The sequence below is a fragment of the Melanerpes formicivorus genome, unplaced genomic scaffold (assembly GCF_026170545.1).
Source record: "Melanerpes formicivorus ecotype bairdi unplaced genomic scaffold, bMelFor1.0.p_v2 SCAF_60, whole genome shotgun sequence".
Lineage (NCBI taxonomy): Eukaryota > Metazoa > Chordata > Aves > Piciformes > Picidae > Melanerpes > Melanerpes formicivorus.
Window position 1 is genome coordinate 2,600,107 of NW_027142412.1, and position 27,565 is coordinate 2,627,671.

At 54.3% G+C, this 27,565-nt stretch overlaps 1 protein-coding gene across 1 annotated transcript; it reads right to left on the reverse strand.

Annotated features, from left to right (window-relative positions):
- Nucleotides 1–1,905: 1,905 nt before the first annotated feature.
- FBXO21 (F-box protein 21) lies at nt 1,906–27,565 on the reverse strand. Its single transcript, XM_068161799.1, has 12 exons — nt 27,334–27,565; nt 24,680–24,815; nt 21,909–22,003; nt 19,139–19,260; nt 16,292–16,438; nt 14,378–14,511; nt 13,905–14,041; nt 11,904–12,080; nt 11,046–11,178; nt 8,984–9,174; nt 7,741–7,898; nt 1,906–3,562 (listed from the first exon to the last, which is right to left on the reverse strand). The coding sequence occupies exons 1-12, from the start codon at nt 27,555–27,557 to the stop codon at nt 3,384–3,386; spliced, it is 1,833 nt and encodes a 610-aa protein (XP_068017900.1). The 5' UTR covers nt 27,558–27,565; the 3' UTR covers nt 1,906–3,383.

Sequence of the window (27,565 nt, forward strand, 5' to 3'; positions counted from 1 at the left end):
GTTTGTCTACCCTGGCTCCCATAGCCCCCCTGCCTGCCCAGGCTCTTGGGTGAGGGGCTGCAGCCACCCCAGGCCTGGGGCAGAGTTCTCTGCCTAATGTGTCCTTTTCCCTGGATCAGGCATCTCCATCCAGGAGGAGCAGGGCAGGAGGGAGGGGGACCATGGGCACTGCTCTGCCCTTGCCCACTCAGCCCTGTGTCCTCATGCAGGGGAAGAGCCACCAGCCAGGCTGGGAGGGCCCCTGGAGCTGTGGCAGCCCTTGGAGATGCTCAGATCCAGGCAGACAGTACCCTGAGCAGCTGTGAAGGTGGAGGTGGCCTGGAAGGGAGCCTCGGGAAGCTCCTCCCCTCACCCTCCTGCAGTCTGTGGCATAGCCCCAGAAGATGCAGCTCTCCCCTGCCTGCTCCCTAGGGCTTTCCTGTGCAGGCTGGTGCCAAAGTGCCATGGTTTGTCACGGGGCACACACCATGCCCTCTGCCCTGGGGCTGTCAGGGTGATGTGTCCCTGCTGGCCTTGTGTGTTGGGATGGCTCCAGAGGGGCTGGAAGGGCTTCCCCGGAGGATGCTGCACCATTAACTGCCCCTGCCCCAGAAGATGCTTGGCTGGGGGAGGCTGGGAGCAGCTCCTCAGCCTCTCCCCCTGGCACCATCAGGGCATCAGCCTGGGAGGGGGGAACCAACCTCCCTGGGAGGCTGCTGCCCACAGTCCTCACTCCCTGCTGGGCTCTTCCTTTAGGCCCCACCTGAGCCCCAAGACCCAGTGGCACAACTCAGGAATCCCAGGACTGCTCTCAGCTCTCCATGGCTCTCCTCACAACCCAGTCACCACAACTGGCTCCTCCCAGCCTCTTCTTTCCCCTCTCCCTGTTTCCCCTTCACCCTCCAGAAGGCCATTTTAAGGTGGCAGCCCCCTGGCTGCTGTGCCCCCAGGACAGAGGGCTGGTGACACACAAAGAAAAGGGAGAAGAGGGAATTGGCTGCAGGAGATCAAGCCCTGAGGGTTTAGGCTGTGCACCAGACACCCTAGGAGAGGCTGCTTGGTGGGCTGGCAAGGCAGGAGACAAGAGAAGGGTGGCAGTGCCACCTCCTCCATGAGGCAAACCATCCCTGCTCCCCCAGATGGGACAGGACAGCTCCTGACACACACCCAGAGGCAGCACCTAGCACCACAGATTCCTGTGGACACAGACACTCCTCAGGGACACAAGGGAGTGTAGGGATCCACTGCTGTCTTCTGGGGGGAAATGGTGCCTGCAGAGCTGGCTGTGCTGCCAGGGGGGGGAAGGTGTCACCAGAATGGCAGAGGGCAGGGCAAAGCCCCAGCAGCCTCACTGCTGGCACAGAGCTCACTTCAGCAAAGCTGAGGCTGGGGAGGGGAAGCCCAAGCCCTGCTCCTGCATGTCTGTGCTCAGCAGCAACAGTCCCAGCTGTCAGGGTGAGAGGAAATGGCCTCAAGTTGCACCAGGGAAGGTTTTGGTTCAGTACTAGAAGAACCTTCCATGGAACCACCAGGGAGGTGGTTACAGCACCCTGGAGGTGTTTCAAAGAGGCAGAGAGGTGGTGCTGAGTGACATGGGCCAGTAGCAGCCTTGGTAGGGAACAGTTGGGACTGGATGACCTCAAAGGTCTTTGCCAACCAAAGTGATTCTATGGTTCTGCTCCTTTCAGATTTTGCCTCATGGTTCTCCACCCTTCCAGCTGGATCCAGTCTGCTAGGGTGGAAGTTCTGCAGGCCCCTTCCTCCTCCCCCCTCCACCTTCACTCCACTGCAGACTCCTTCAAAGACAGCTGCTTGGAGCAGAGCACCTTCCCCTTTCCTCAGCACTGACTTACCACACAAGACTTCTTCCTGAAGCACCAAGGCTCCTGCAGACCACCACCACCACCACTCTGCTTGCAACAGTGCTGGGCTTGGAGTATTTATTTCTCATCTGTAAGCAGTGCTGGGTTTCCAGAGGAGGGCATGCAGTGCAAGCAGGCTTGTGGGAGGAGGGCTCTGTGACTTCATGTGGTGATACCTGAAGGGCTAGAACAGACTCAGAGCATCCACCTAACTCTACAGGGAGGGCACAGGGCCTAGTTGTCACCTCTGATCTTGCAACCAGACACAGTGAGAGCAGACACTAGCTGCAGCTGGGCTGCAGACCTTGCTTCAGAAACCAGAGAGGTACACAGGCTGTGTGTGGACACAAAGCTGGTGTCAGTCTGCCTCCCATGGACACCTGAGCTCAGAGGAACACCTTTGCTGCAGTGGCTTTGGCTGGGACTTGAAGTCATGTTCAAGTTCATGTGCCTTGAGCTGCTAAAGCTCTTCCCTTCTGGGCTCCCCCCAAAATCCATCCTCTTGGCAGAAAGGGAGAAGGCCTTGAGCTGCAGGAATCTCCTCCACAGAGGGTTTGGCTGCCTCCAGGGTTGGCCAGTTTCCAGTCACGATCCCACTGCATTGCATAAACTCCCAGAGAGTGGAGATGGCAGGCCAGGGGAAGCTCCCCACACATCAGTCATCCTGGCACTGGCCTCAAAGGCTTCCATGGAACAGTGCCATGAGGTTCCAAACGGTCCTGGGAGCACTGGGGCTGTGCTGCAGATCCTGCCACGGCCAGGCCTGATGAACAGAGCAGGAGCCCAGGTGAGGATGTGGACTGGGGGGGGTTGGCAGGCAGGGCCAAGGGCTAGAAGCTCATCTTCTGCACTAGGAGAGTTTGTACCACCAGCAAGGTGGCCAGCTGGATGGACCTCAGGGGCACCACTGGGCTGCCACCCCCTGAAGCCCAGCTGCTGCTGGGTTTGTTGCTGGGGCTCTTTCCAGGCCTGTGTGGGTATTCAGAAGGGATTTGCTCTATGAACCATCAGACAACAGAGCTGAAGCAAACTCTGACCACAAATTCAGACTGAAGAAGACAGCAGTGAAAGGGAAGAGACTTTAAAAACTATCACCTGCATGAGATATACATTAAAAAATGAAACACAGCCAACTGAAAAAGAACCCAAACCAAGCCCACAGCACTGCAGGGCCAAGCAGGTTCCTTCTCTAGAGAGGAGGCTCTTCCATGTGCCACACCAAGGCTCTCACTGCATGGACCTTCCAGGCAGGACAACCACAGGGCAAGTCCTGTGTGCAGACCCTTCTGAGGGATGATGTGCTTCCTAGCACGACTGTCCCTGCCAGATCCTCGTGCTGGGCCTCAGCTACCAAGGTGTCCCTGTGCCCTTGGGGCAGGCAGGCAGTGGGAAGATGCTCCTGCACCAGTCACAGAAGCCCAATGCAGTCTCCAATGCATTAAGCCAAAGGATTGTCCCCGAACTCGCCCTCCCGAGGCGAGCTCTGCAAACGAGGGTAAAGCTACACTCCAGCTGCTTCTGTCCTCAGGGGGCCTTCTGCACTCACTCCTTGCCTGAGCTGTAGATCTTCTGGACCGTGGCACGGGTGAGCTCCAGGTCCTCCGGGTAGCGCAGCTCCAGCTCGGCGTTGGCCAGGTAGTGAGTGCCGGCGAACTCGGCGAAGTAGCGCCCGATGTCGGGGTGAGGGATCTCCCGCGGCTCGCTGTTGTGCTCCAGGTTCTCTGTCGGCAAAGGCAACCAGCAGTTATCGCCACGGAACGAGGCACTAAGTGCTCTGCCCCTCCCCAGTCTTGTTTCTGTCTCCAGGAGCATCACCCCCTGCTGCTGCTGGCAGGAAAGGACCCGGGGCCGCCGGCCGAAGGTGAGCCGGCAGCCGGCAGCGTGCTCACCCAGCCCCCGGCTCAGATCAGCAAGAGCGGCCAGCAGGGCTAGGGGAGAGAGGCTGCCCCTGTTCTGGGCACTGGTGAGGCTGCACCTTGAACACTGGGATCAGTCTTGGGCCACTCACTCCAGGGATATTGAGGGGCTGGAGAACAGCCCCAGAGAAGGGTAACAAAGCTGGGGAAGGGTCTGGAGAGCAGGGCTGGGGAGGAGCAGCTGAGGGAACTGGGGTGGTTAAGTGTGGAGAAGGCTGAGGGGAGACCTCACTGCTCTCTACAGCTCCCTGAAAAGAGGCTGCAGTGAAGTGCAGTTGGCTTCTTCACCTTAGGATCAGGAAATGGCCTGAAATTGTGCCAGGGGAGATTTAGGTTGGAGGTGAGGAAAAATGTCTCTGCTGCCGGAGTGGTCAGGGACTGCCCAGGCTGCCCAGGGAGGTGGTGGAGTCCCCAGCCCTGGAGCTGTTCAAGCAATGTGTGGCCATGGCACTTAGGGACATGGCTTAGTGGCCATGGTGGTGCTGGGTAGATAATTGGACTCAGTGATCTTCAAGGTCTTTTCCAACTGAAACACTTCTGTGATTCTATGATTCCCAGACAAAAGGCACACACAGGGGCTGCCAGTGTGGCTGCTCACAGCCTCAGCTCCCAGGTGATGCTGACCCCATTGACACTGGGGTGAAAACCATTTAACTCCTGAGACCACACTGCCATTAGGCAGCCATTGAAGCTGAGGCAGAGCAGGCTTAGACTGGAGTTTAGGAGTAAGCTCTACAGTACCAGGGTGGTGAGACTCCAGAATGGGTTGCCCAGAGAGGCTGGGGATGCCCCTTCCCTGGAGGTGTTCAAGGCCAGGCTGGCCATGGCAGAGAGGTTGGAGTAGATGACCTCTAAGGTCCCTTCCAACTTGAGTCATTCTGTGATGCCATGATGAAGTCCCATGCAGACCCAGTCTCTAAGGGAGATCCTTCTCAGATGCTCCAGGGTGAGGCCAACTGCACAAGGTTATCCTGGTAGAGGAGCCAAGGGCTTTTTTGTCCCCAGTTACCAGCCTGCATCTCACCCATGCCAACCCCCCAGCCTGCTTCTCAAGCACAGCTCACCCAGCTAAATTCAGCTTCTCTAAAGTCAGCTTTCCAAACTGAAGAGAAAGTGCCCAAGAAGAGCAAGTTGGTTCTTTCCCACAAGAAGAGCAAGTTGGTTCTTTCCCACAGCACCTCCTTTGCACTGAAGGACAACCTGATTGAGCCCAGGAGGTAAACAATGCAGAGGCACTGGCATGGAAAGGTAAAGGTGACCCAAGCTGAGGGCAGTGTGTGTGCAAAGTGGTGTGACTGTGAGGCAGCCCAGCAGTGCACCATCACATGTGCAGGTGGCCTGCAGCACTCCTCAGATGATGTCATTTTTTCCAGCCCAGCACCAGAGGTACAAGCAGGAACAAAAAGCTGCCTGAGTCCCACAGTGCAGGGCAGGGACAAGCTGGGCTGCAGAGAACATCCTTCAGGAATCATCCCTCTGCCTCTGGACCGAGTCCATCCACTACAGGGAGCACACAGGAGGTGTACTGAGGCAGGCAGGCTCTTGGAAGCTCCTTGCCTTGTCAGGGTGTGCAGCTGGAAGCAGAAGAGCTCTCTGCACCTCAGCAGGCTGGTGCAAAGCAGCTTTGCTGTGCACTGCACCACCGCGGAGCGCAGGCTCGGCTCCAGCGCGCTCTGCAGCAGCAGGGCTGAGCAGGGAGCTGTGCACTGAGGCAGCAGCAGGGTGATGAAACAGAAGCTGGCAGCAGGGAAGGGAGCTTGGTGCTAGCTGGGGAGCCTGAGAAATCTGCTGACTGGCAGTTCTGAGCCAGATACCTGGCCTCTGCTGCTGCAGAGCAAACGAAAGACAGAGGGACATCACAGAATGGTTTGGGTTGGAAGGGACCTTAACCATCTTCTAGTTCCAGCCCCCCTGCCAGGGGCAAGGACACCTTCTGCTAGAGCAGGTTGCTCAAGGTCTTGTCCAGCCAGGCCTTGATGAGGGGAAACCATGACCTCCCCTGGGCAACCTGTGCCAGTGTCTCCCCACCCTCACTGCAGAGTTTCTTCCTCATCTCCAGTCTCAATCTGCTCTCCTCCATCTTCAATCCATTGCCCCTCACTCTCAGCCCTTGTCACAAGTCCCTCCCCAGCTCTCCTGTAGCCCCCTTCAGGTACTGGAAGGTGGCTCTAAGGTCTCCCCAGAGCCTTCTCTTCTCCAGGCTGCACAGCCCCTACTCTCTCAGCCTGTCCCCATAGGGGAGGTTCTCCAGCCCTCTGATCATCTTTGCAGCCTCCTCTGGATCCACTCCAACAGTTCCATGCTGGGGGCACCAGAAGTGGAGGCAGTGCTGCAGGTGGGGTCTCAGCAGAGCAGAGGGGCAGAATCACCTCCCTCATCCTGCTGGCCACACTCCTCTGCCTGAAGCAGGTGAGTTAGCTACAGCTCAAGCTATGAACTGACAGAAAGGACTGCAGCTGAGCCCTGTGCTAACCTTGCTGTTATTCCTGGGCTGTGCAGCTCACACTCTGCATGCAGGTTTAAGGTTCAGTATAAAAACCCCATCATCCCTTCCCCAAGTCAGGTGAGGGAGTTATGAAACACTCCCCCAAAGGATGTGAAGATGTATCCTGGAGGAGGTACTCCTGAAACAGGCTGCAAGACTGCAGCAAGCAAGGACAAATCCTTTCATTCCTCCCAGTGACACCAACACACTTGGATGCCACAGAGATGAGAGAGTCAGCAGAGAGCTTAGCAAACTCTGTGCTGTGGAACCAGCCAGCACTGTGTTTGTTGGGAAACAATTAGGCAAAGGAGCTAAGAGATGACTCAGCCCCAGAGGCACTCGGGACAAGTACCTGATTGCTTTGCACTGAGGTGCAGATGCTACTATCAACCCACAGCACACAGCAAGGTTTGGTGCTGAAGCTCTGAGAGGCCAGGTGCTGCCTCCTGAAAGCCCTAAGGGCTGAGCTGCAACATTCCCAGTCCTCACTTCCCCTTTTTTTGGATTACTGAACATACATCACAGAATCACAGCAACATTCAGCTTGGAAAAGACCCTCAAGGATCACCAAGTCCAACCCAGAACCCTGCTCCACAAGGGTCACCCCCAAACACCACATCTAAATGACCTTTAAACACATCCAGGGTTGGTGACTCCACCACCTCCCTGGGCAGCCTGCTCCAATCCCTGACCACTCCTGATGGGAAAAAATGCTTCCCTAAAGCCCAGTCTAAAGCTGCCCAGCTCAGCTTGAGGCCACTCCCTCTTGTTCCATCACTACTCACCTGTGAGCAGAGACCAGCAGCAGCCTCTCCACAACCTCCTTTCAGGTAGTGGTAAAGAGCAATGAGGTCTCCCTCAGCCTCCTCTTTTCCAAACTAAGCAACCCCACCCCAGCTTCTTCAGTTGCTCCTCATCAGATTTATTCTCCAGGCCCATCCCAGCTTCCTTGCCCTGCTCTGCCCTGGCTCCAGCACCTCCACACCTCTCCTGTGCTGAGGTGCCCAAATCTGGACACAATACTCAAAGAGTGGCCTCACCAGAGCTGAGCACTAGGGGACAATCTCCTCCCTACACAGCACTTCTAATCCCAGCCAGGATGCTTTTGGCTCTCTGCAACTCCCTGAAGGGAGGTTGTAGCCAGGTGGGGGTTGGTCTCTTCTCTCAAGCAACCAGCACCAGAACAAGAGGACACAGTCTCAAGCTGCACCAGGGGAAGTTTAGGCTGGAGGTGAGGAGAAAGTTCTTCCCAGAGAGAGTTGTTAGCCATTGGAATGTGCTGCCCAGGGAGGTGGTGGAGTCCCCATCCCTGGAGGTGTTCAAGAGGGGATTGGATGTGGCACTTGGTGCAGTGGTCTAGTGATGAGGTCTGTGGTGACAGGTTGGACTGGATGATCTTTGAGGTCTCTTCCAACCTTGGTGATACTGTGATACTTCAGCCTCCCTTTCTCTTACTGTGCTGCTAAACAGGTAGCAAAGCCAGGAGCCCCCTGCTCACCTTGGGCAGCGTATCTGCAAGAGCCATCTTCCACCAGCACGTTGTAGAAGGGCTGGTGGGGGCCGTGTGGCAGGCTGTGGACGTTCATGTTCCGGATCCATTCGTGGCCCATCATGCAGGCAGGATCCCAGCCATAAATCACACAGTTATAGCCATACCTAGGGAAACAAAAAGGCACACCAAGCACTGTGAAACCTCCAGAGCCAGCTCTGCTTCCTGAAGACTAATATAGAACAAACAGGATAGGAACCTGCTGGCAGCTGGCATAAGGAAGAGCAAGGCAGGGGGGGAAATCAATTCTAAAATGATTTGTGTGTGTGCTATGAGGTGAGGAGGAATGATCAGGAGTGACTGCATAAACACAGGAACAAACAGCTGAAGGCAAGGGAAAATCAAATGGGATCAAGAAAAGAGGATGGGAAAGAAACTGGAAGTCAGCAACTGGGAGAACAGGAAACAAGAAACGAGGAGGGAATCAACCATCCTGCTGTGCAATCACTTCATAGAATCACAGAATGGTTTGGGCTGGAAAGGACCTTCAACACCTTCTCATTCCAACCCCTCTGCCATGGGCAAGGACACCTTCCACTAGACCAGGCTGCTCGAGGCCTCATCCAGCCTGGCCTTGAACTTGTGTGTCCACCACACAGAGGAGGCCAATCCCAGCACTGACCTCCCGAACAAGGCCAACATTATCCTCAGATGATTTATGGAAGGAGTGGTGAGGTATTCTGCCACTGCAGCTGCCTTTCAAACACACTCCAGATGCCCTGTGGAGTGGCCCAAGCAACAGTGCTGGCATGTCATGGTGGCAGAGTGGCACAGAGAGCACACAGAAGGGCTCTGTGCAACACAGGAAGAGAAGGAGGTAGCGAGAGCACAGGGAGAGATCCACGAGCTGCCTTAAGAACCTCCTGAAGCCAGCTCTGTTCCATGGCTCCTCATTAGCTGATTGCTGTGGTTTCCTCGACAGCTCTGGGCTGTGGAAATTTTAGCTGTGTGATTTCTGATGACTCAGCCAAGTCACCAACCTCTCCCTGCAAGCCAGGAGCGGTGCACACGTTCGCCCTCTCCAGGGACGGAAAGGGCTGCTCCGGTTTCCCGGGGAGGTTCGCGGCGCAGCCCCACCTGGCTGGGCACCTTCCGCTCCCTGGCAGCCAGCCCCACCTCTCATTCCTGTCACAACAAACCCTCCTGCCTGCAGCACAGCCTGCTCAGGTGGGCAAGGTGTGGAAGGGCTCACCTCTTGTGTTTCATGATCAGCCCGATGGAGAAGCAGACCTCTTTGTGCTTCTCGTCCGATCGGTGCTTCACCTCGGGCCCCACCTCCTCCTTCCTGCGCTCGATGTGCTCCAGGGTGTGCTGGACCAAGTAACCAACAGCCCCGTGCTGGGATGGGTCCAAAGCCTGAATGTGCTGCAAGATGTCCAGAACCTTCAGCAATCAAAACAGAAAGACAGATTCAGACCAAGTCTCTGCAGCAGTCCAACACAAAGAGATGCAGACACACTTCCCAAGTCAGCTGGGTCTCAGTGCCCAGCCTCGAGCTTTGCCACATGAATGTTCCACACAGGACTGAGAACCTCTGCTCTGTTTGAGGGGGGCTGAAAACCTTTGCTCTGGTTGAGGGGGGCTGAAAACCTCTGCTCTGTTTGAGGGGGGGAGAAATGACTAGGAGTGACTAAATAAATGCAGAAACAAACAGCTGAAGACAAAGGAAACCCAAATGTGAACAAGAGAATGGGAAGGAGATTGGAAGTCAGCAACTGGGAGAAGGGGAAACAAGAAACAAGGAGGGAGTCAACCACCCTGCTGGGCTGTGCAGTCACTTCTGCACCCATCACACCAACGAGGTAACTGCCAGGGGTGTGCTCACACTTGCTTAGCCTGCAGAACCTGCAGACAGCCCTCTGCTGTTCTGTTTGCAAAGCTCCCTGCTTCCAGGGAAGGGCACTGCTGAGCAGAGGAACTCCTCAGAACCGAGTCCCAGCAGCTCCTGGTGTCACATTCTGCAGCCACAGGGTGCTGATGAGACCATTCCAAGGTTTATCAGATGTTAAGAGAACACTGCTGCTAGTCTCCCAAAGTGCTGCTGTGAACTGATTCCAGATGATTTCTGCTCTACTGGAGAACAAACATTGTTGTTTAAAAGAGATCCTCAGTGTGTCTGTGGGAGCCTGGCAGAGGCAAACCAGGGCAGCAGGGAAAGAAGTGCAAATCACCTCTCTGACTCTATACCATGTGCTAGTGACCAAGAGGCAGGGAACCTTCTTGTCTCAGGATGACTGAAGAGCACCAGCTCTGAAGTGCTCTCCAAGCAACAAACCCTGCAGATCCAGAGCACCAGCCCACCAACACCCTCACCCTCTGGCACACTGTCAGAGCTGCTGCCAGGTTTGTTAGAGGCAGGCAATGCAAGTTCTACTATGTTTCTTCCCCCCCTCCCCCACTGCCTTGCTCTTAGCAAAGCTAATCTGGCTAATCCAGTTGGGAAAAGCCAGAACCATCCATCCCAACATCAAATACCTCAAGCACCTGAAGGGGGCTACAGGAGAGCTGGGAAGGGACTTCTGACAAGGGCTTGTGGTAGTAAGACGAGGGGCAATGGACTGAAGCTTGAGGAGGGCAGATTGAGGCTGGAGATTAGGAGGAAATTCTTTCCAGGGAGGGTGGTGAGACACTGGCACAGGCTGCCCAGGGAGGCTGTGGCTGCCCCCTCCCTGAAGGTGTTCAAGGCCAGGGTGGATGAGGCCCTGAGCAGGCTGGTCTAGTGGAAGGTGTCCCTGCCCAGGGCAAGGAACTTGGAACTAGATGACCTTTAAGGCTCCTTCCAACCTTAAACCATTCTATGAATTTATGAATCTTAAGCTGCCTTTTCACAAGAGCCACTGATTGTGTGCCTAAGGCTTCAGGGAACAGCTTTGATCTTCTGTATTAAGCTTCCTCCAAGTTCTCTGATAAGGTAATAACTCCAGTCCAGCAAGAGCTGCTCCTCCACTATCAACACCAAGGCATAAGCCAAACACAGAATGTTCTGATAGCTTCCAGCTGGAAGCCCACACTATTAGCAGCAAGATAAGCTCTCAGGCTCGGGCAGTAAATCATCACTATGACTCAGAAGGCTGCTCACAAGTCTCTCCTAGGCCAAGCAAGTAAGAGCCATCCTCTTTGCCCTGCTTGCTCGAGCAGAAATTGATTGTCTGCAAGGTGAGAGCCGGCTCCCTGAGCTCCCTCCACACCGGCCCGGGGCAGGGGCAGGGCTGCGCTGCCGATGGATGGAGCAGCGCTGGGAGCGCGCCAGGTACCTTTTCTGGCCAGATTCCCAGGTGGAAGTACAACCTGGCCTGGAGCATCAGATGCTGCACGTTGTCTGGATACATGGCCAGGTACAGATCCAAGGAGTCTCTCAGGAGCTGGTAAGACTGATCAGTGCTTTCTCTGCCGGCAAAAGAGAGACTCAGTTTTAAGGTCAGTCCTTCAGTCCCCACCCCCAGCCCCGAATGCACAGGGAGAGGCACCAAAGGTGGTGCTGCAGGCACAGCCAAGAGTCTGGAGAAGGCTGAGAGGGGACCCTATCAGTGTCTATAAGTATCTGTGGGGTGGGTCTTAACATGAAGGTGCCAGGCTCCTTTCAGTGGTGCCCAGTGATATGACAAGGAATAGGGGAGAAGCTGGAGCCCAGGAAGTTCCAGCTCAACATGAGGAGAAACTTCCTTGGCACGAGGGTGCTGGAGCCCTGGAGCAGGCTGCCCAGAGAGGTTGTGGAGACTCCTTCTCCCTGGAGACCTTCTAAACCTGCCTGGATGTGTTTCTGTGCGCCCTGCCCTAGCTGATCCTGCTTTGGCAGGGGGGAGTGGACTGGATGATCTCTGGAGGTCCCTCCCAACCCCTAGCATTCTGTGACTCCAGCACTGCCATTTGTCACTTCCAACAGCCTGCTCAGAAGGAGACACTACACACCCCTGCTGATTGGCCTCCACCCCCCTGCTTCACTGCTATTCCCCTTGGACAAACAATCCTACTCAGAGCTTTCAGGCTTGGCTTCCAGAACCTTAGAGGTCTCACCAACCACAGCAGTTCTCCGAGTCAGTCCCCAGCCCTTCCCTTTTGAGTCTGCTTTTGCTGCCCTAGGGTGCCCACAGCTGCAGGAAGCCTCAGCTCACCGCTTGCCAAGGTTCAGGAGGTTCCCCACCATGCGCTGCAAGACCTCTTTGGAGGTCACCACTCCGTAGAACTCCTCGGTGACGTGGTGGCCGATGAGGTACTCGCACTCCTTCACCGTCAGCTGCTTCCCCTTCCCGAAGGCGTCGATGTAGGTGTAGTCAAAAATGTCTGTGCTTCTGAATGGGCCAACAAGGGAAGCCAGCTGTGCTGGTGGCTCTCCTGCTACAGCAGCCTTACCCACTCCTGCCCCTCCCTCACCACCTGCATGCTTGCTGGTAAAACAAGTTGGCATTTGTACCCCAGCTCCCTCTAAAGAACGAAGAGATTACCTGGGCCCTTCCCCACCCTCCTCCCTTCTCATCTAGATTTAGGGGGTTGGTCTCTTCTCCCAGAACAGAACAAGAGGACACAGTCTCAAGCTGTGCCAGGGGAGGTTTAGGCTGGAGGTTAGGAAGAAATTCTTCACAGAAGGAGTGACTGGAATGGGCTGCCCAGGGAGGTGCTGGAGTCACCATCACTGGGGTGTTTAGGAAGAGCCTGGCTGAGGCACTTGGTGCCATGGGTTAGCTGATCAGATGGTGCTGGGTGATAGGTTGGACTGGATGAGCTCAAAGGTCTTTTCCAACCTGGTTAATTCTATTCTATAAACAGGTATGGGAAAACAAGAGAGAAAATAAAGGGACCTCTCAACTCCATCAGTTCCTTCCTTCAGCTGTTCACAGCTTTGCTGCAGCTATTGCTAGAGCCCAGGCATTTGGCATCTCTGTAGCCAAAAGGGTAGGCTGTGGAGGCTTTCCAAACCCACCTGGATGTGTTCCTGTGTGGCCTGCCCTGGGTGATACTGCCCTGGCAGGGGGTTGGACTGGATGATCTCTAGAGGTCCCTTCCAACCCCTAACATTTTATGATTCTATGATATCTGCACCCCAGAGAGGTCCTCAGAGAGAAACCCCTGGCTCTGAATGGGGCTGGTGATGTCAGCCACAAAACACAGCTTTCAGTAACCTGGCTGCAATCTGGCCAAAGCTGCATTCTGCACTGACTCAAGAGAATGAAATGAGTGGCTCTAGCAACTGCTCTGTGGGAAGGGTTATGTGAAATCAGCACCATTTTTGCCTCTTTTCAGATCTTCATCAGTTTCTTAGGTAAGGGAAACATTACCTTACAGTTACCCAGGTCAGGGCACCCCTCAGTATCAGTCCAGGCTGAGGGATGATGAGATTGAGAGCAGCCCTGCAGGAAAGGACTTGGGGGTGCTGGGGGGTGAGAAGCTGGACAGGACAGTGCAATGGGCACTTGCAGCCAAGAAGGCCAAGGGCAGCCTGGGATCCTGCCCCTCTGCTCTGCTGAGACCTCACCTGCAGGGCTGTGTCCAGCTATGGGGCCCCAACATAAGAGAGACCTGGACCTGATGGAGAGGTCCAGAGGAAGTCACAAAGATGATCAGAGAGCTGGAGAACCTCTGCTATGGGCACAGGCTGGGGGAGTAGAGGTTGTTCAGCCTGGAGAAGAGAAGGTTCTGGGGAGACCTTAGAGCTGCATTTCAATACCTGAAGGGGACCTACAGGCAGGCTGGGGAGGGACTGTTCAGAAGGGGCTGTGGGGATAGGACAAGGGACAATGGTTTGGAACTGGAGCAGGGCAGAGTTAGGTTGGACATTAGGAGGAAGTTCTGCACAGTGAGGGTGGGGAGACACTGGAACAGGCTGCCCAGGGCTGTGGTTGAGGCCCCATCCCTGAAGACATCCAAGCTCAGCCTTGATGTGCCCCTGGGCAGCCTGCTCTGGCTGGAGCTGTCCCTGCTGCCTGCAGGGTGTTTGGATAGGATGCCCTTTGAGGGTCCCCTTCCAACCCAATGCAATCTGTGAATCTTTTCCTGTCTGGGTTATAATTAGACATAGAACAATAATTCATAATTCTGGGAAGAGGTGCTGGGGCTGTCAGAGCTTCCCAGCTTCAATCCCCGGGGGCACACCTCCAACGCTCAGCAGGGTCACTCACCCTTCTTTGCCTTGACACCAGCGCAGCAGGAAATGGCTGGGGAAGTTGACTGGTTCCAGCTTGACTCCCAGCTGCCTGGCAATTGTTAAATAAAGCACAGACAAACTGATGGGAATTCCTGTCCTGCGGATCAAAACCTGGGGGATGACAACGTGACACAAAGATGGCAGAGAGTAAGGAACACCACAGCCCCCCCTCCACGTGCCACTCCACAGATGAAAACTGGGCAGAACAGGCACCCAAAATAAAATGCCATCACACTGGGTTCACAGCTGCTCTTCAGAGAGAATGGTCTGTCTGACTACACTCATGGAAGGAAGAGGAATGTGGCAGGAGAGGGAATGACGAGCAAGAGTGCTAGCTGTGGAGGAGGAGCAGGGAGAAATCAGCACTGAAGGCACCACAAACAAACACCACCAGCAGAATGTCTCAAGCCTTCCAGCTGCCTAGTCTCTGCCCAGCACAGAGAATACCTGGTGGATGTAGGAATTCAGGGAGTTGTAGTAGTCCAGCTCATTTCCTTTGTATTTCAGCTGCTCATACAGGACACAATTCATAGCGTCGAGCACCTGCCGCTGCAGCTCCACTTCTGGAACCAACACTTCCCCTGGAAGAGACAGGGGAAGAAAGAAAAGACTGAGAAAAGAAGTGGACTTCACATTTCTGTCATGAAAGGGAGACCAAACTTCTTCCTGTTGCCCTGGGAACACAAGAGGCTCACCTCAGCTCAGAGAGTCAAGAGCCTGGCTGGAGCTTGACCACGGCGGTGCCCTGAGTGCTCTGCTCACAGTGTGGATTGCCCTGAGCCTGGGCTGTGCACCAGTGCTGCCTCCTGCAGCTGCAGGACTGGACCTGAGCCACCCTGGGCCAGGTCACGCTGCCCAAACACAGGATTTGTGCTGACACTGCTGGAGGCACAGCTTAACTGTTCCAGACACACAGGTACAGGCTGACTGTCTCTGAAGGACAGCAAACGTCAGACAGTGCTATAAAAACACAAGGAGCAAGATGCAGCCTGACCTCTGGAGGTGTAGAAGCAGAGACCTCTTCCACTGCTGTTGACTTTCTGAGACTTGCAGAGGAAAAGACTTTGATCCCCTGTCCCACAGCTCTGCTATCAAGGCTACTTAAGACTTCAGGGACAAATAGGAAGGAGGTCAATAAAACTGAAAAATCCATCCTCCCAGGCTTGTTTTTCTGGCTCAGATGGACACAGAACCCTGAGTGCCTGTGGCTGAACAAAGGCTGTCTCCTGAATGATGGCTTTAGCAAATCACAGAATGGGTTGGCTTGGAAGGGACCTCAAAAATCATCTACTTCTAACCCACCTGCCACAGGCAGGGACACCTCCCACCAGCCCAGGCTGCTCAAGGCTTCATCCAGCCTGGCCTTGAACACCTCCAGGGGAAGGGGCATCCACAACCTCTCTGGGCAACCTGCTCCAGAGTCTCACCACCCTCAGACTGAAGAACTTCTTCCTAAGCTCCAGTCTAACCCTACCCTGCCTCAGCTTCCAACCACTCCCTTTTGTCCTGTCTCTAGACACCCTTAGGAAAAGTCCCTCTGCAGCCTTCCTGTAGGTTCCCTTCAGGCACTGGAAAGCAGCTCTACAGCCCACATGGAGTCTTCTCTTGTCCAAACTGAACACCCCCAGCTCCCTCAGCCTATCCTCATAGCAGAGGTGCTCCAGCCCTCAGATCATCCCTGGGGCCCTCCTCCAGACTTGCTCCAACAGTTCCACATCCTCCTTATGGAGACACCAGAACTGGATGCAGTATTGGAGGAGGGGTCTCATGCTTCAATCCATTCCCTCTTGTGCCATCAAAACAAGCCCTTGCAAAAAGTCCCTCCCCAGCTGTCTTGCAGACTCACTTCAGGAACTGGTTATGCTTGCAAGGGGATAAGAAACAGCAGCTCTTTATGTTGCAGTAACTCAACAGCTGTTGCAGCTTGTCTGCCTGTGTCTAGCCTTGCAGGGCTGCTCTGCAGTAAAGCAGAAGGTTGTCCACAGTACCTGCCTTGGAAGCCACAGCAGATAAGAAACAGCAGCTCTTTATGGTGCAGTAACTCAACAGCTGTTGCAGCTTGTCTGCAGGGCTGCTCTGCAGTAAAGCAGAAGGCTGTGCACAGCACCTGCCATGGAAGCCACAGCAGATAAGAAACAGCAGCTCTTTGTGTTGCAGTAACCCAACAGCTGTTGCAGCTTGTCTGCAGGGCTGCCATGCAGTGAAGCAGAAGGCTGTGCACAGCACCTGCCTTGGAAGCCACAGCAGATAAGAAACAGCAGCTCTTTATGTTGCAGTAACCCAACAGCTGCTGCAGGCTGTCTGGCTGTGTCTGGGCTTGCAGGGCTGCTGTGCAGTGAAGCAGAAGGCTGTGCACAGTACCTGCCTTGGAGGCCAGGCTGGGGTGCCTCGGGTTTTTGGTCCGCAGGACTCTGCGCACCTTGTCGGTGATGTCATCCACCTGGGCCTGCACACTCTTCAAGCAGATGTCTGACAGGGGGTTACAGTATTGGTCAATTAGAACAGCACCTGGAAAAAACAAACTATATAAGAAACAGGGCTTCAGTTTGGTTTTGGCTTTCCTCTACTAAACCACAGGCAGGCAGCAAGCAACTGCAGCAGGACACCAGAGCTTCCCTTTGCGCATCTGTGGTCCTGTACTGCACTGATCCCATCGAAGGCAGAGAGTGACCCCCTGAATGCCAACTCAGTACTCCCCTCCCCACCACAGATCCAGAGATTGGACTGATCCCATCAAATGCAAAGGGTGACCCCCTGAATGCCAACTCAGTGCTCCCCTCCCCACCACAGATGCAGAGATTCAGCAGGTACTGCTAGACCAGGCTCAACCAGCTGACTCTCTCGGCATCCTCCCAACTCATAATGTGTTTTTATTCAGAGCCTCAAACAATCTCCACTCCTGCTTCAGTTCTGATTTCTTCCTGCCATATCCTCCCCACAGCTATCACTCTTGCTCATCCTTCCCTCTCCTGCTACATTCATCTTTCTCTTCCATGCCTGCTCTCCATCTTCGTGTCACAAACCACTATTAACAGAACTGATGTTCATTTGCCTCCTGCACAAGTTCTCTTCCATCAAACTTCTGCAGGAAGAAAAGAAACTTGCCCCTTCCCAGAATCTTCTCCATGTCAGCAGTGCTCTTTGCAAAGCCTCTGCACTGCTCAGCCTTTGCAATCAGCTGTGTGCACCTGCATGAACTTTGCATGGACCATTCCTCCTCCGGCTTCCTGCACTCTGCCTCCATGACAGGCCCACACGCAGGGACTTTGGCAGGGCCCAAAGCCATGACTTCCCCCCTCACCCTCCAGAGGTGTTCCCCATGCTGACCAGGGGAAATTTCCCCTAGGACACCCTGTAGGTGATCTAACAGTACCTGCATGGCAGACAAATGCATACATTTGTGACCCAAGTGATGAAGTCTCTCAGTTAACTCTGTGCCACTTTTGGCACTTCTTGCCCTAACACAGTCACAGAATGGGTTGGGTTGGAAGGGACCTCAAAGATCACCTAGTTCCAAGTGCCTGCCATGGGCAGGGACACCTCCCACTAGCCCAGGTTGCTCAAGGCCTCATCCAACCTGGCCTTGAACACCTCCAGGGAGGGGGCATCCACAACCTCCCTGGGCAACCTGATCCAGGGCCTCACCACCCTCACTGGAAAGAATTTCTTCCTAATCTCCAGTCTATATTTGCCCTCCTCAAGCTTCAGTTCACTCCTCCTCATCCTTTCTTCAAAGCCTACTGCCACTAATGAGAACCAGCCTTGGTGTTAGAGGCTCTTTTGTGTTACATTTTGGAGGTATACACTATGAGCAGGGGACTCTCCCACAGACACTGGCAGCTTTCCCCCCATTCAGAAAACAATCCTCTCCACAGGAAGCTTGGAGAAGAGAATAATCCACCAGAGTGAGGATCTGAAGTGCAGAGGAACCTTTTCTTTCTTTCTACTGGGTGCAGCTGCCTTCCCACCCTGCAACTGCCCTTCCAGCCATTCCCAGCTCTGCACTGCACAGCAGTCAGACACCTCTGGAGAGAAAGCCCAGACACAGGCTGGGAGCTGTGACAGCAATTTCCCTGCCACAGGTTTGCTCCTTGCTCTTATCAGAGAAGCTCCTGGGAAAGGAGAGAGCATGGGAAGTGACTTGAAATCAGATCAGTTTGGCCCAGAGGCCACAGCCAAAATGCTTCTGCAATGTCAGCTAATTGGGATGCTGAGCTACTGCTGAGTTCCTCAACAGACTGTTCCAAAATCCAACTGCAAGTGCTTTAACATTTTCTGTATTGCTTTTCAGCTCATCTGTCCTTGGGCAATTACTGAAGCTAACAGAAGCCTTTCATTCTGATGCAACACCATGCAGCTACTGCAAAATTGGAAGGGTTTCAGGTACAGCACAAATCCCAACTTCATTTGGAGTCACTGTCCAAGGGCTAGCTGAAATGTAATAACACAAATGTAAAAGCAGCCCTGCAGGAAAGGACTTGGGGGTGCTGGGGGGTGAGAAGCTGGGCAGGAGCCAGCAATGGGCACTTGCAGCCATGAAGGCCAAGGGCAGCCTGGGCTGCATCAAAAGCAGTGTGGCCAGAGATGGAGAAAGGGGATCCTGCCCTTCTGCTCTGCTGAGACCTCACCTGCAGTTCTGTGTCCAGCTATGGGGCCCCAACATAAGAGAGACCTGGACCTGATGGAGAGTCCAGAGGAGGTCACAAAGATAATCAGAGGACTGGAGAACCTCTGCTATGGGGACAGGCTGGGAGAGTAGAGGTTGTTCAGCCTGGAGGAGAGAAGGTTCTGGGGAGACCTTAGAGCAGAAGGTTCTGGGGAGACTGGAGGAGGCTACAGGCAGGCTGGGGAGGGACTGTTCAGAAGGGGCTGTGGGGATAGGACCAGGGGCAATGGTTTGGAACTGGAGCAGGGCAGATTTAGGTTGGACATCAAGAGGAAGTTCTGCACAGTGAGGGTGGGGAGACACTGGAACAGGTTGCCCAGGGCTGTGGTTGAGACCCCATCCCTGGAGACATCCAAGCTCAGCCTGGCTGTGTCCCTGTGCAGCCTGCTCTAGCTGGAGGTGTCCCCACTGACAAGATGACCTTTGAGGGTCCCTTGCAACCCAATGCAGTCTGTGAAGGGCTCTTTCCAAGTGAAATAACCACGATGGAGAGCTGATGGGAAGCCTGGGTGCTGCAGGGGGAAGCCCTGCCCCAGACTCACCCTCCAGGAAGGACTGCCGGTCAGCCGGGCGCTGCAGGTACTCCTTCAGGTTCTTCAGGATGTTCTGCTGCCGCAGGAAGTAGAGTATCTTCTTTGCATAGTACTTCCAGGTGAGACCTTTCCTGCACATTGAAACACACACAAAAATAAAAATCAGAGAAACAAACAATCAAACAAGAAAAACCCCAACCCAAAACCCCAACATAAGCCCTGCAAAGCATTGCTCCTCTCATCACAAACCCAGGCCGGGCGAGGAGCGGCTCCAGAGCAGTCTGGAGAAGGGCTTGGGGGTGTCAGCTGGTGACAAATTCCCCATGAGCCAGCAATGGCCACTGGAATGGCTCCAGGGATAGGACATCTCCCCCCTCTCTGGGTATCCTGGGCCAGGCTCTCTGTGGCAAACATTTCTGCTGTCCCTCCAGTCTCCATCTCCCTCTTTTACTTTCAAACCATCACCCCTTGTGCTGTCACAACAGGCCCTGCTCAAGACTCTGTCCCCAGCTTTCTGACTGGCCCCTTCCAGTACTGAAAGGCCACAGAAGGTCTCCCTGGAGTCTTCTCCAGGCTGAACAACCCCAACTCTCTCAGCCTATGCTCACAGGAGAGGTGCTCCAGCACATGGATCAAGGTAGGTCCAGTAGCAGTTCCAACAGTATTCAGAAGGAAAAAGATCACAATCCCCAGGAGAAAATCACCTCTGCTGCCCTGGAAAGGCAGCAACAGATCAACAGCTGGCCTGCAGATCACAAAACCCCCTACAGCCACTTCTCTTCCTGAATTACCAAGTCAAAGGCAGAGAGCCCCAGAAGCAGCAACACCGAGCTGGTTACTACACAGGTCAGGTTTGAAGAGGCCACCTGAAGGATGGCCAGCACCAACTCAGAGCCACTGAAATCACATCTAGGCCAACCCTGGCTTTCAGCAGTGGGTCACCCAGTGCCTCACTGAGCGCTTTTACACCAAACAGGGATGGCACAAAACTCCAGCCCCACAACAACAAGGAGGCTGAGGGGAGACCTCGTTGCTCTCCACAACTCCTTGACAGGTGGCTGGAACGAGCTGGGGTTGGTCTCTTCTCCCTAGTCTTAGGTGATAGAAGGAGAGGAAATGGCCTGGAATTGGGCCAGGGGAGGGTTAGGTTGGAGATGAGGAAAAATGTTTCTGCTGCAAGAGTGGTCAGGGATTGGAACAAGCTGCCCAGGGAGGTGGTGGAGTCCCCATCCCTGGAGCTGTTCAAGAGATGTGTGGCCATGGCACTTGGGGCCATGGTTTAATGGCCACAGTGGTGCTGGACTCAGACATCTTAGGTGTATTTTCCAACCAAAACAATTCTATGGTTCTATGCTAAAAACCCAAAGGGAGGATTCCACAGATTCCCAGGCTCTGCCTTTGCCAGGCTTTTAACAAGTCCAGTGCTCTTCAGAAGACTCCCCCTTCCCCTGCTCACATTTCCTCTCCTCCAGACTGCAAGGCAAATCAGCCTCCTCCAGCCTCCTGGACAGGAGAACAATCAAACCTCACAACACTTCATCCCATTCCAATACACTGGGATGCTCAACAGGGACAAGTGCCTTATTGGGCTATCTTCCAGGGAAATGATTTAGCCTAATGCTCCTGAATTGCAATGACTGCAGCTTAATCAGGGGGTAATTAGCATCAATTCTGCTTTACAGGGGAGGCATTTGGCCAGGGCAAAGGCTTGAAAGCTTTGTAACCAGTTGTCAGATGAGAGATGTGGGGTCTCAGCTCAAACAGAGGAGGTAATAAAATGGATGGGGGGGAAAAAAAAAGCAAAAATGAGATGATTGCCATTCCAGTGATGTTTTTCTCCAGCTCTACTAATAGTCCCTTTAATCAGAGCTATTAGGCTCCATTAAGAGCAATCTATGGCTGCTGTAGCACAGTGAACTCAGTGTGGGTTTTATGCCACCAGCAGAGAAACCTTCAAGTGAAACAGTCACTTATTTATCTTGCCCAGTATTAAGGCAGATGCAAAGCAGAGATTTCCTTTACCTGCTTGCCATCCACCTGGGTAACTTAAAAAGAAGCAGCCTGCAATCTTGGCAGTGGCTGAATTGAAGCCAGGTGTTTACTGGGGGACAAAAATGGTACCAGCTTATTACAGCTAAGAAAAGCAAGATGAAGAGTTAAAGGCAAACTCAAAAAGCTCTAAGTGCTGTGATAGAGGAATTATTCCTGAGGGCAACCCTCACTGAACATTCCTGCTCCCCTCCCTGCTCTGGCCTCATCCTGCCAATCAGGTCAGCAAAGTGATCCAATAAAAGGAACCTGAGGATGGGAGCTCCTTAAGCCAGAACTACTGCAGAGAAGAGGCTATGGTGGAACACACCTTGAGGTGTCATGAAGCAGCAACACAAAGCCAGAGGAGCTTCTCCTTCTGGAACGATTTACAGACTGGATGTGAGGAGGAAGTTCTTCACCTTGAGAGTGGTGAAGCCCTGGCATGGGTTGTCCAGGGAGGTGGTTGAGGCCCCACCCCTGGAGGTGTTTAAGCCCAGGCTGGATGAGGCTCTGGGCAGCCTGATCTAGTGTGGGGTGTCCCTGCCCATGGCAGGGGGGTAGGAACTAGATGATCCTTGTGGTCCCTTCCAACCCTGACTGACACTATGATGCTATGATTTCCTCTGGGAACATTAAACACACAGCAATCATTTCCCAGCCCAGGAATGTTGGTTTATGAGTGGGGGGAAAAATAAAAGGACAGCAGCTGAGGTCCTTTTTCCCCACTTCTAACCCCTCTCTTTCTTACCTTCCTTCCATGTTAAGGATACACATCAGCTCATCCTCAAAAAAGTGACTTGGGCAGCCCAGAGTCTCAATGTCACTGAAGCCATCACAGGGCACCTGTCAAAGCAGGCAGTGATTACTGCAGAGCACAACAGATTCTTTGCCCACAGAACATCATTTCATAGCAAGACCCAAACCTCATTTTGTTCTGTCTTTCAGAGTTTATGTGAGCTCTTCCAACTGCCCAGCTCACCAAGTACTCAGTCTCCACAGATGTGGGACATGGATCCATTGAGAGCCCCTGGGAGCAGCCTAAAGCTAGCTCCTGGAGGATCCAGAGCTCCTAGGGTAGGTGTAAGGACCAGGACAAGCAGGCTGGGACCAAGTAACTTTTAAGGTGGAATCAGCTTTTGCTTGTGGTTGACCAACTCTCCACACACACCAGAGGAGAAGATTGATCCTGGGGGAAGGAGTGAAGGAGCAGGAGCCTGCATTGTTTGAAACAGTCACTTAGGTATCTGTAAAAGATCCTGGAAAAGGTCTCCCAGAGAAGCTGTGGATGTCCTAACCCTGGAGGTGCTCAAGGCCAGGCTGCATGGGGCTTTGAGCAACTTGGTCTAGTGGAAGCTGCTCCTGCCCATGGCAGAGGGGCTTGGAACTAGATTTAAGGTCCCTTGCAAGCCAAACCATTTTCTGCCATTCAGAAAGCTCTTTTCTCCCAGAGGTGTTTTTTCCTTTTTAAACTTTGGTTGAACTTGAAAGAAATCCATTTTATTCCAAACTTCTCAGTGCAGCACATGGGCTAAGCCAGCAGGGAAAAGCAATTCCCATCACACTGCAGCTCAGCAAGCACTCTGCCAGCTCCAGCAGAACTGGGGTGAGTCTCCTCCCCTTAATCCCAAGCAGCAAATCAAGCTGCAGTTTCCAGTCCCACAGGAGATGATCCTTATTATCATTATTGTACCTCTGGGTATGGTTGAATTGTCTCTCAGTACTCTCTGCATGTGTGATTAAAACAGGAGGAATCCAGCAGCCTCTGCCCCCAGGCAGTGCCCTGGCTGCTGCATGGTCAAATGGCCATCTGCTGCAGTGAGTGGAAGAGTTCAAGAGGAAGAGCTGAGGCACAACTCCAAACATCCCACTGGCCTTTTCCCCCAGGGCTGAAAGCCTAAGTGACCAACCTATGCTTCAAGTCAGGCAAGAGTATTTCTACACAGGTCTTCTCTACTTTAGGGGCAGTCTCCCCTGGCCCATAACACACTCTGTGGCACAGGAACCACAAAGGGGTGACTCTTCAGTGACCCTTTTCCATTCAGCCCAACTTACAGGCAGCATCTGGGCCTGTTCCACAGAACTGACCCAAACTGTACAGCCAGCCAAGCCCACAGCCATCAACTAAGCAGACAGACAATGAAGCTTGAGGAGGGCAGATACAGACTGGAGATCAGGAAGAAATTCTTTGCAGTGAGGGTGGTGAGACACTGGAGCAGTCAGGGAGGTTGTGGATGCCTCCTCCCTGGAGGTGTTCAAGGCCAGGCTGGATGAGGCCTTGAGCAATCTGGGCTAGTGGGAGGTGTCCCTGCCCATGGCAGGGGACTTGGAACTAGCTGACCTTTCAGGTCCCTTCCAACCCATCCCATTCTAGGAGTCCACAACTCTATGAAGGAACTTATGCTCCACATAAAGTTATGTCTCCCAGAGATTACACTCTCATCTTTTTCACACTGAATGCAAAAGCATCTGGGGGCCCTGGCTGGGTAAAGGAAGAATACACCATTCAGTCAACCTAATGTGCCTTGGTCCTGGTTTTAAAAGCACTTCTGGTAACTCACAGAACATGTCCCTGCACAAGGTCTGCAGTGAGATAAATCCACAGGCTGTGCTGTGTGTCAACAAACTCTGAGTCCTCCAGAAGCTCCCAGAGCCACACAGCAGTGAGTGAAGAGCTCTGAAAGCTGCAGCAGCCCAGCTGAATGTGACCTGTGGAGTAAGCTTTGGGCTCTAGACTGTTTGCACCAGACTGAACTGTCTCCCCCCTTGGCTGGTGAGGCAGCATTTTCACACCAAGGGTTGAGACAAGAGCTTTCTGCCTGAGTAGTTGCGAAGATGTGAAGAGAGAGGAAAAGGACTGAAGTAACTGCTTGAGAACAGTCTGGAGGAGAAGGACTTGGGGGTGCCAGGTGATGACAAACTCCCCAGGAGCCAGCAATGGTCACTGGCAGCCCAGAGCCAGCTGAGTGCTGAGCTGCAGCCAGAGCAGGGAGAGCAGCAGCACAGGGAGGGGATTCTGCCCCTCTGCTCTGCTCAGACCCCACCTGCAGCACTGCCTCCAGCCCTGGTGGCCTCAGCACAAGGACCTGGAGCTGCTGGAGAGGGCCCAGGCTGAGAGAGCTGGGGCTGTTCAGACTGGAGGAGGTTCCACAGAGACCTTAGAGCAGCCTTCCAGTACCTGAAGGGGCCTACAGGAGACCTAGGGAGGGACTTTTGACATGGACTTGGAGTGCCAGAATGAGGACAAATGGATTGAAGCTTGAGAAGGGCACATTTGGACTGGAAATCAGAAGAATTTTTCCAATGAGGGTGGTGAGACACTGGAACAGGTTCCCCAGGAAGGTTCTGCCTGCCTCCTCCCCAGAGGTGTTCAAGGCCAGGCTGGATAAGGCCTTGAACAACCTGGGCTGGTGGAAGGTGTCCCTGCCCATGGCAGGAGGGTTGAAACTTTGAGGGTCCTTTCCAAGCCAAACCATTCTATGAATCTATAAACCAGGCTGCTGCCCAGAGGAAGTGACTTACATGTTCTGAAAAGAACCTTTTGGAGAAGGAAGCTACAATCCTCTGGGCTTCCAGACCAGCATTGTGCCGTGCTTTGTATTCCTCCAGCCAGCTGACACCATCTGTGTGGCTGTAGTACTTCAGCAGTGATGGCCACCTGCACAACAATACATCAGGGAACAACTTCATCACTGTTCCAAACACCACTGAGAACCTCCACAACCCTAAAACGTTGCTTACTGTGACCCCATGAGGCTTGAGGAGCTGAGTCAGTGCCAAACCTCAAATGCAATTGTACCAAATAACTGAATCCAGCACCAAAGCAGCACCCTGACCAACTTCATCTCCCCCTTAGTGGTTATTTAGAAGCAAGCTCTTCTGAAGCCTGCCCACAGGAAACCTTCCAGAAGTTCATACTCCTGGCATTTCAGTGCCTAAAAATCCTAAAGTCTTTGGGGATTTCCTCTAAACACTAGGCAGAAGCAATGTTGGACACCTGAGGATGGTGAGAGCCTGGCCCAGGTGTGCCCAGGGCCCTCTGCCCTGGCCTGAGAGGTGAGAGATCAGAGGGCTGCAGAACCTCCCCTGTGGGGACAGGCTGAAAGAGTTGGGGCTGTTCAGCCTGGAGAAGAGAAGGCTCTGGGGAGACTCAGAGGGGAGGGGCAAAACATCTGCCAGGGCAGCAACACCCACACCTGTCCTGAGGCTACCAGGACCTCCCAGTACAAAACACCAAGGAGAATTAATGCAGGGGGAAACAATTTGGGCAGTAAGGGAAAGCAGGCTGAGAGAAAGGCCTCTGGTGACTTACAGGGAGGTTTGACCTCACATTGGGCAATTCTGCTCATGACTGCTGGGCTTTGCAAGGCCTTTCCCTTCACTACACCACAGCATCAGAGGAGCTGGAAAGGACCTCAGGAGATCACTGAGCCCAACCTCCCTGCCACAGCAGGAGGAGCTGCATGGATTGCTTTAGGCTCTTGTCAGGCTACATATGTGTGTGTATAGAACATACACATCAAAACCACACGCTTTTAGGTATCTGTACACTCTTTTTAAGGTAGCTTTACACTTCTAGATATCTAGAGCAAGCCCACTGTTTAAAACCACCACTTCTGCAGAAGAGTGATTACCACCTGATGCCCAAACCACCCCAGGTCTGGCTGGCCACACATGGAAGCTATTTTGCTACCAGTTAATAACAAACCCACACTGCAGCTGCAGTTACAAAGTGGAAGTCAAAAGACCAACCAAGCAACTTCCCATTCTGTTAACAACCTGCCTCCTGCTGGGTCCCTGAGCAGCTGAAGCACAGCCAGGTCAGCCAACTGCAGTCATTCCTTTTAGGGTGAGGAAAGAAAGTGTAATTTCTGGGGTTGAAAAGGCAGTGAAGAAAATTCAGGAAGATAAACAAAGTGCCACTACTCACAATGGGATCCAGCCAGGACAACAAGGTCAGCCTGCAAGCTCCTGCCAAAAGTCCTATTACCAAAGAGAGAGGAGGGCAGCAGTGTGCTGATCACCTGCCACATTCAATTCCAGCTGCTGGATCTCAAACCACTCTTCAGCTCTCAGGGCTTGCTTTGAGAAATCAGAGCCACTGAATTGGTGAAAGTACCTGGCCAGCCATCCCAAGCCACAGCTGGGTGAAGTGGGCAAGCTGTAATCATTCAGCAGCCCTTTTCACCCATTAAAAAGGAGTATGATCCTCTCATTTGAGCTGTGCTAAGTCTTAGAAGCCAGCTGGCAACTAGAGAAGGCAAGATTGCTGCTTTGCCTGGGCCAAAACACAGACAAAAGCTGGTAGCAGGTGAACATGCCCCAGTCTAGATCTCAGTGAGAGAGTGGTGTGTCTAGGACTGCAGAGGGGAGACATTGCTCATGCTTTATTCCCAGGTAAAGCATCCACAGGTTCAGGGATTACAGCACAGGCCCCCTGTGACAGCCCTGAAGGGAAACTGAACTCACAAGCAGCAACTCAAGCTAAAGGATCCAGGCTGCTGTATTAAAATCTCTCCTAAAACCACTACAAATGAAGCACTCTGTGCTGTAAGCTTCAGCCCTGCCACAGGACAAGTTTTGACAGCTCTTCTGGGAGCTGCTGGTGGGGCCAGAGAGGCCAACTGCCCCCCCCAGGGCGCCTGCGGCTTCACGACTGCAGCACTGCCAGCCCCCAGGCTGCTCCTGGGCACCGCAGGGGACTCCAGCGCCTGGCTGCGAAAAGGGCTGCCAAGAGCAATCGCCTCCCAGCAGCAGGCTCAGCCCGGGGCCGCTCCACGGGAGTCAGGGGGGGAGCAGCGCTGCGACACTCTCTGCTCGGGCAGGACACCCTCGTTTCCCTTCGCTGGACACGGAGCGGCAGCAGCCAGCTGCGGGGCTGATCCGACCCGTCAGGAGCTCAGCATGCAGCCTGCGCAGCCGGGCAGGGGGAGGCCGGGGGGCGGGGGGCGCTCACTGCCAGCAGCGCAGCAGCAGCCAGGCCCTGCCCGGCCCTGCCCTGCCCTGCCCTGCCCGGCCCTGCCCTGCCCGGCCGCAGCCTCTGGAGCGGCCCAGGCCTGCGCTGGCAGGGCCCTGTGCCCGCCGAGGGGAAGCGCGGCCGCCCTCGCCCGCCCCGGCCAAGCCGCGCGCAGCCGGCGCAGCCCCCGGGCCGGGCCGGGCCGGGCGGCGGTGCCCACCTGAGGCGGAAGCGCTCCCGCCACACCTTGCCGCGGGGCTGGCACGCCTCACGCAGCCGGCGGCAGGTGCACGACACCCGCCCGATGTCGGCGGCTCCCAGCACGTCGCAGCAGAGGATCAGCTCCAGCAGCTCGCCCGGCAGGTCCGTCAGGCCCATGCCCTCGGTGTCGGGCTCCGCCGAGCCCCGCGGCCCGCCCGGGCCCGGGCCCTCCGCCGCCGCCATCTTGGCTG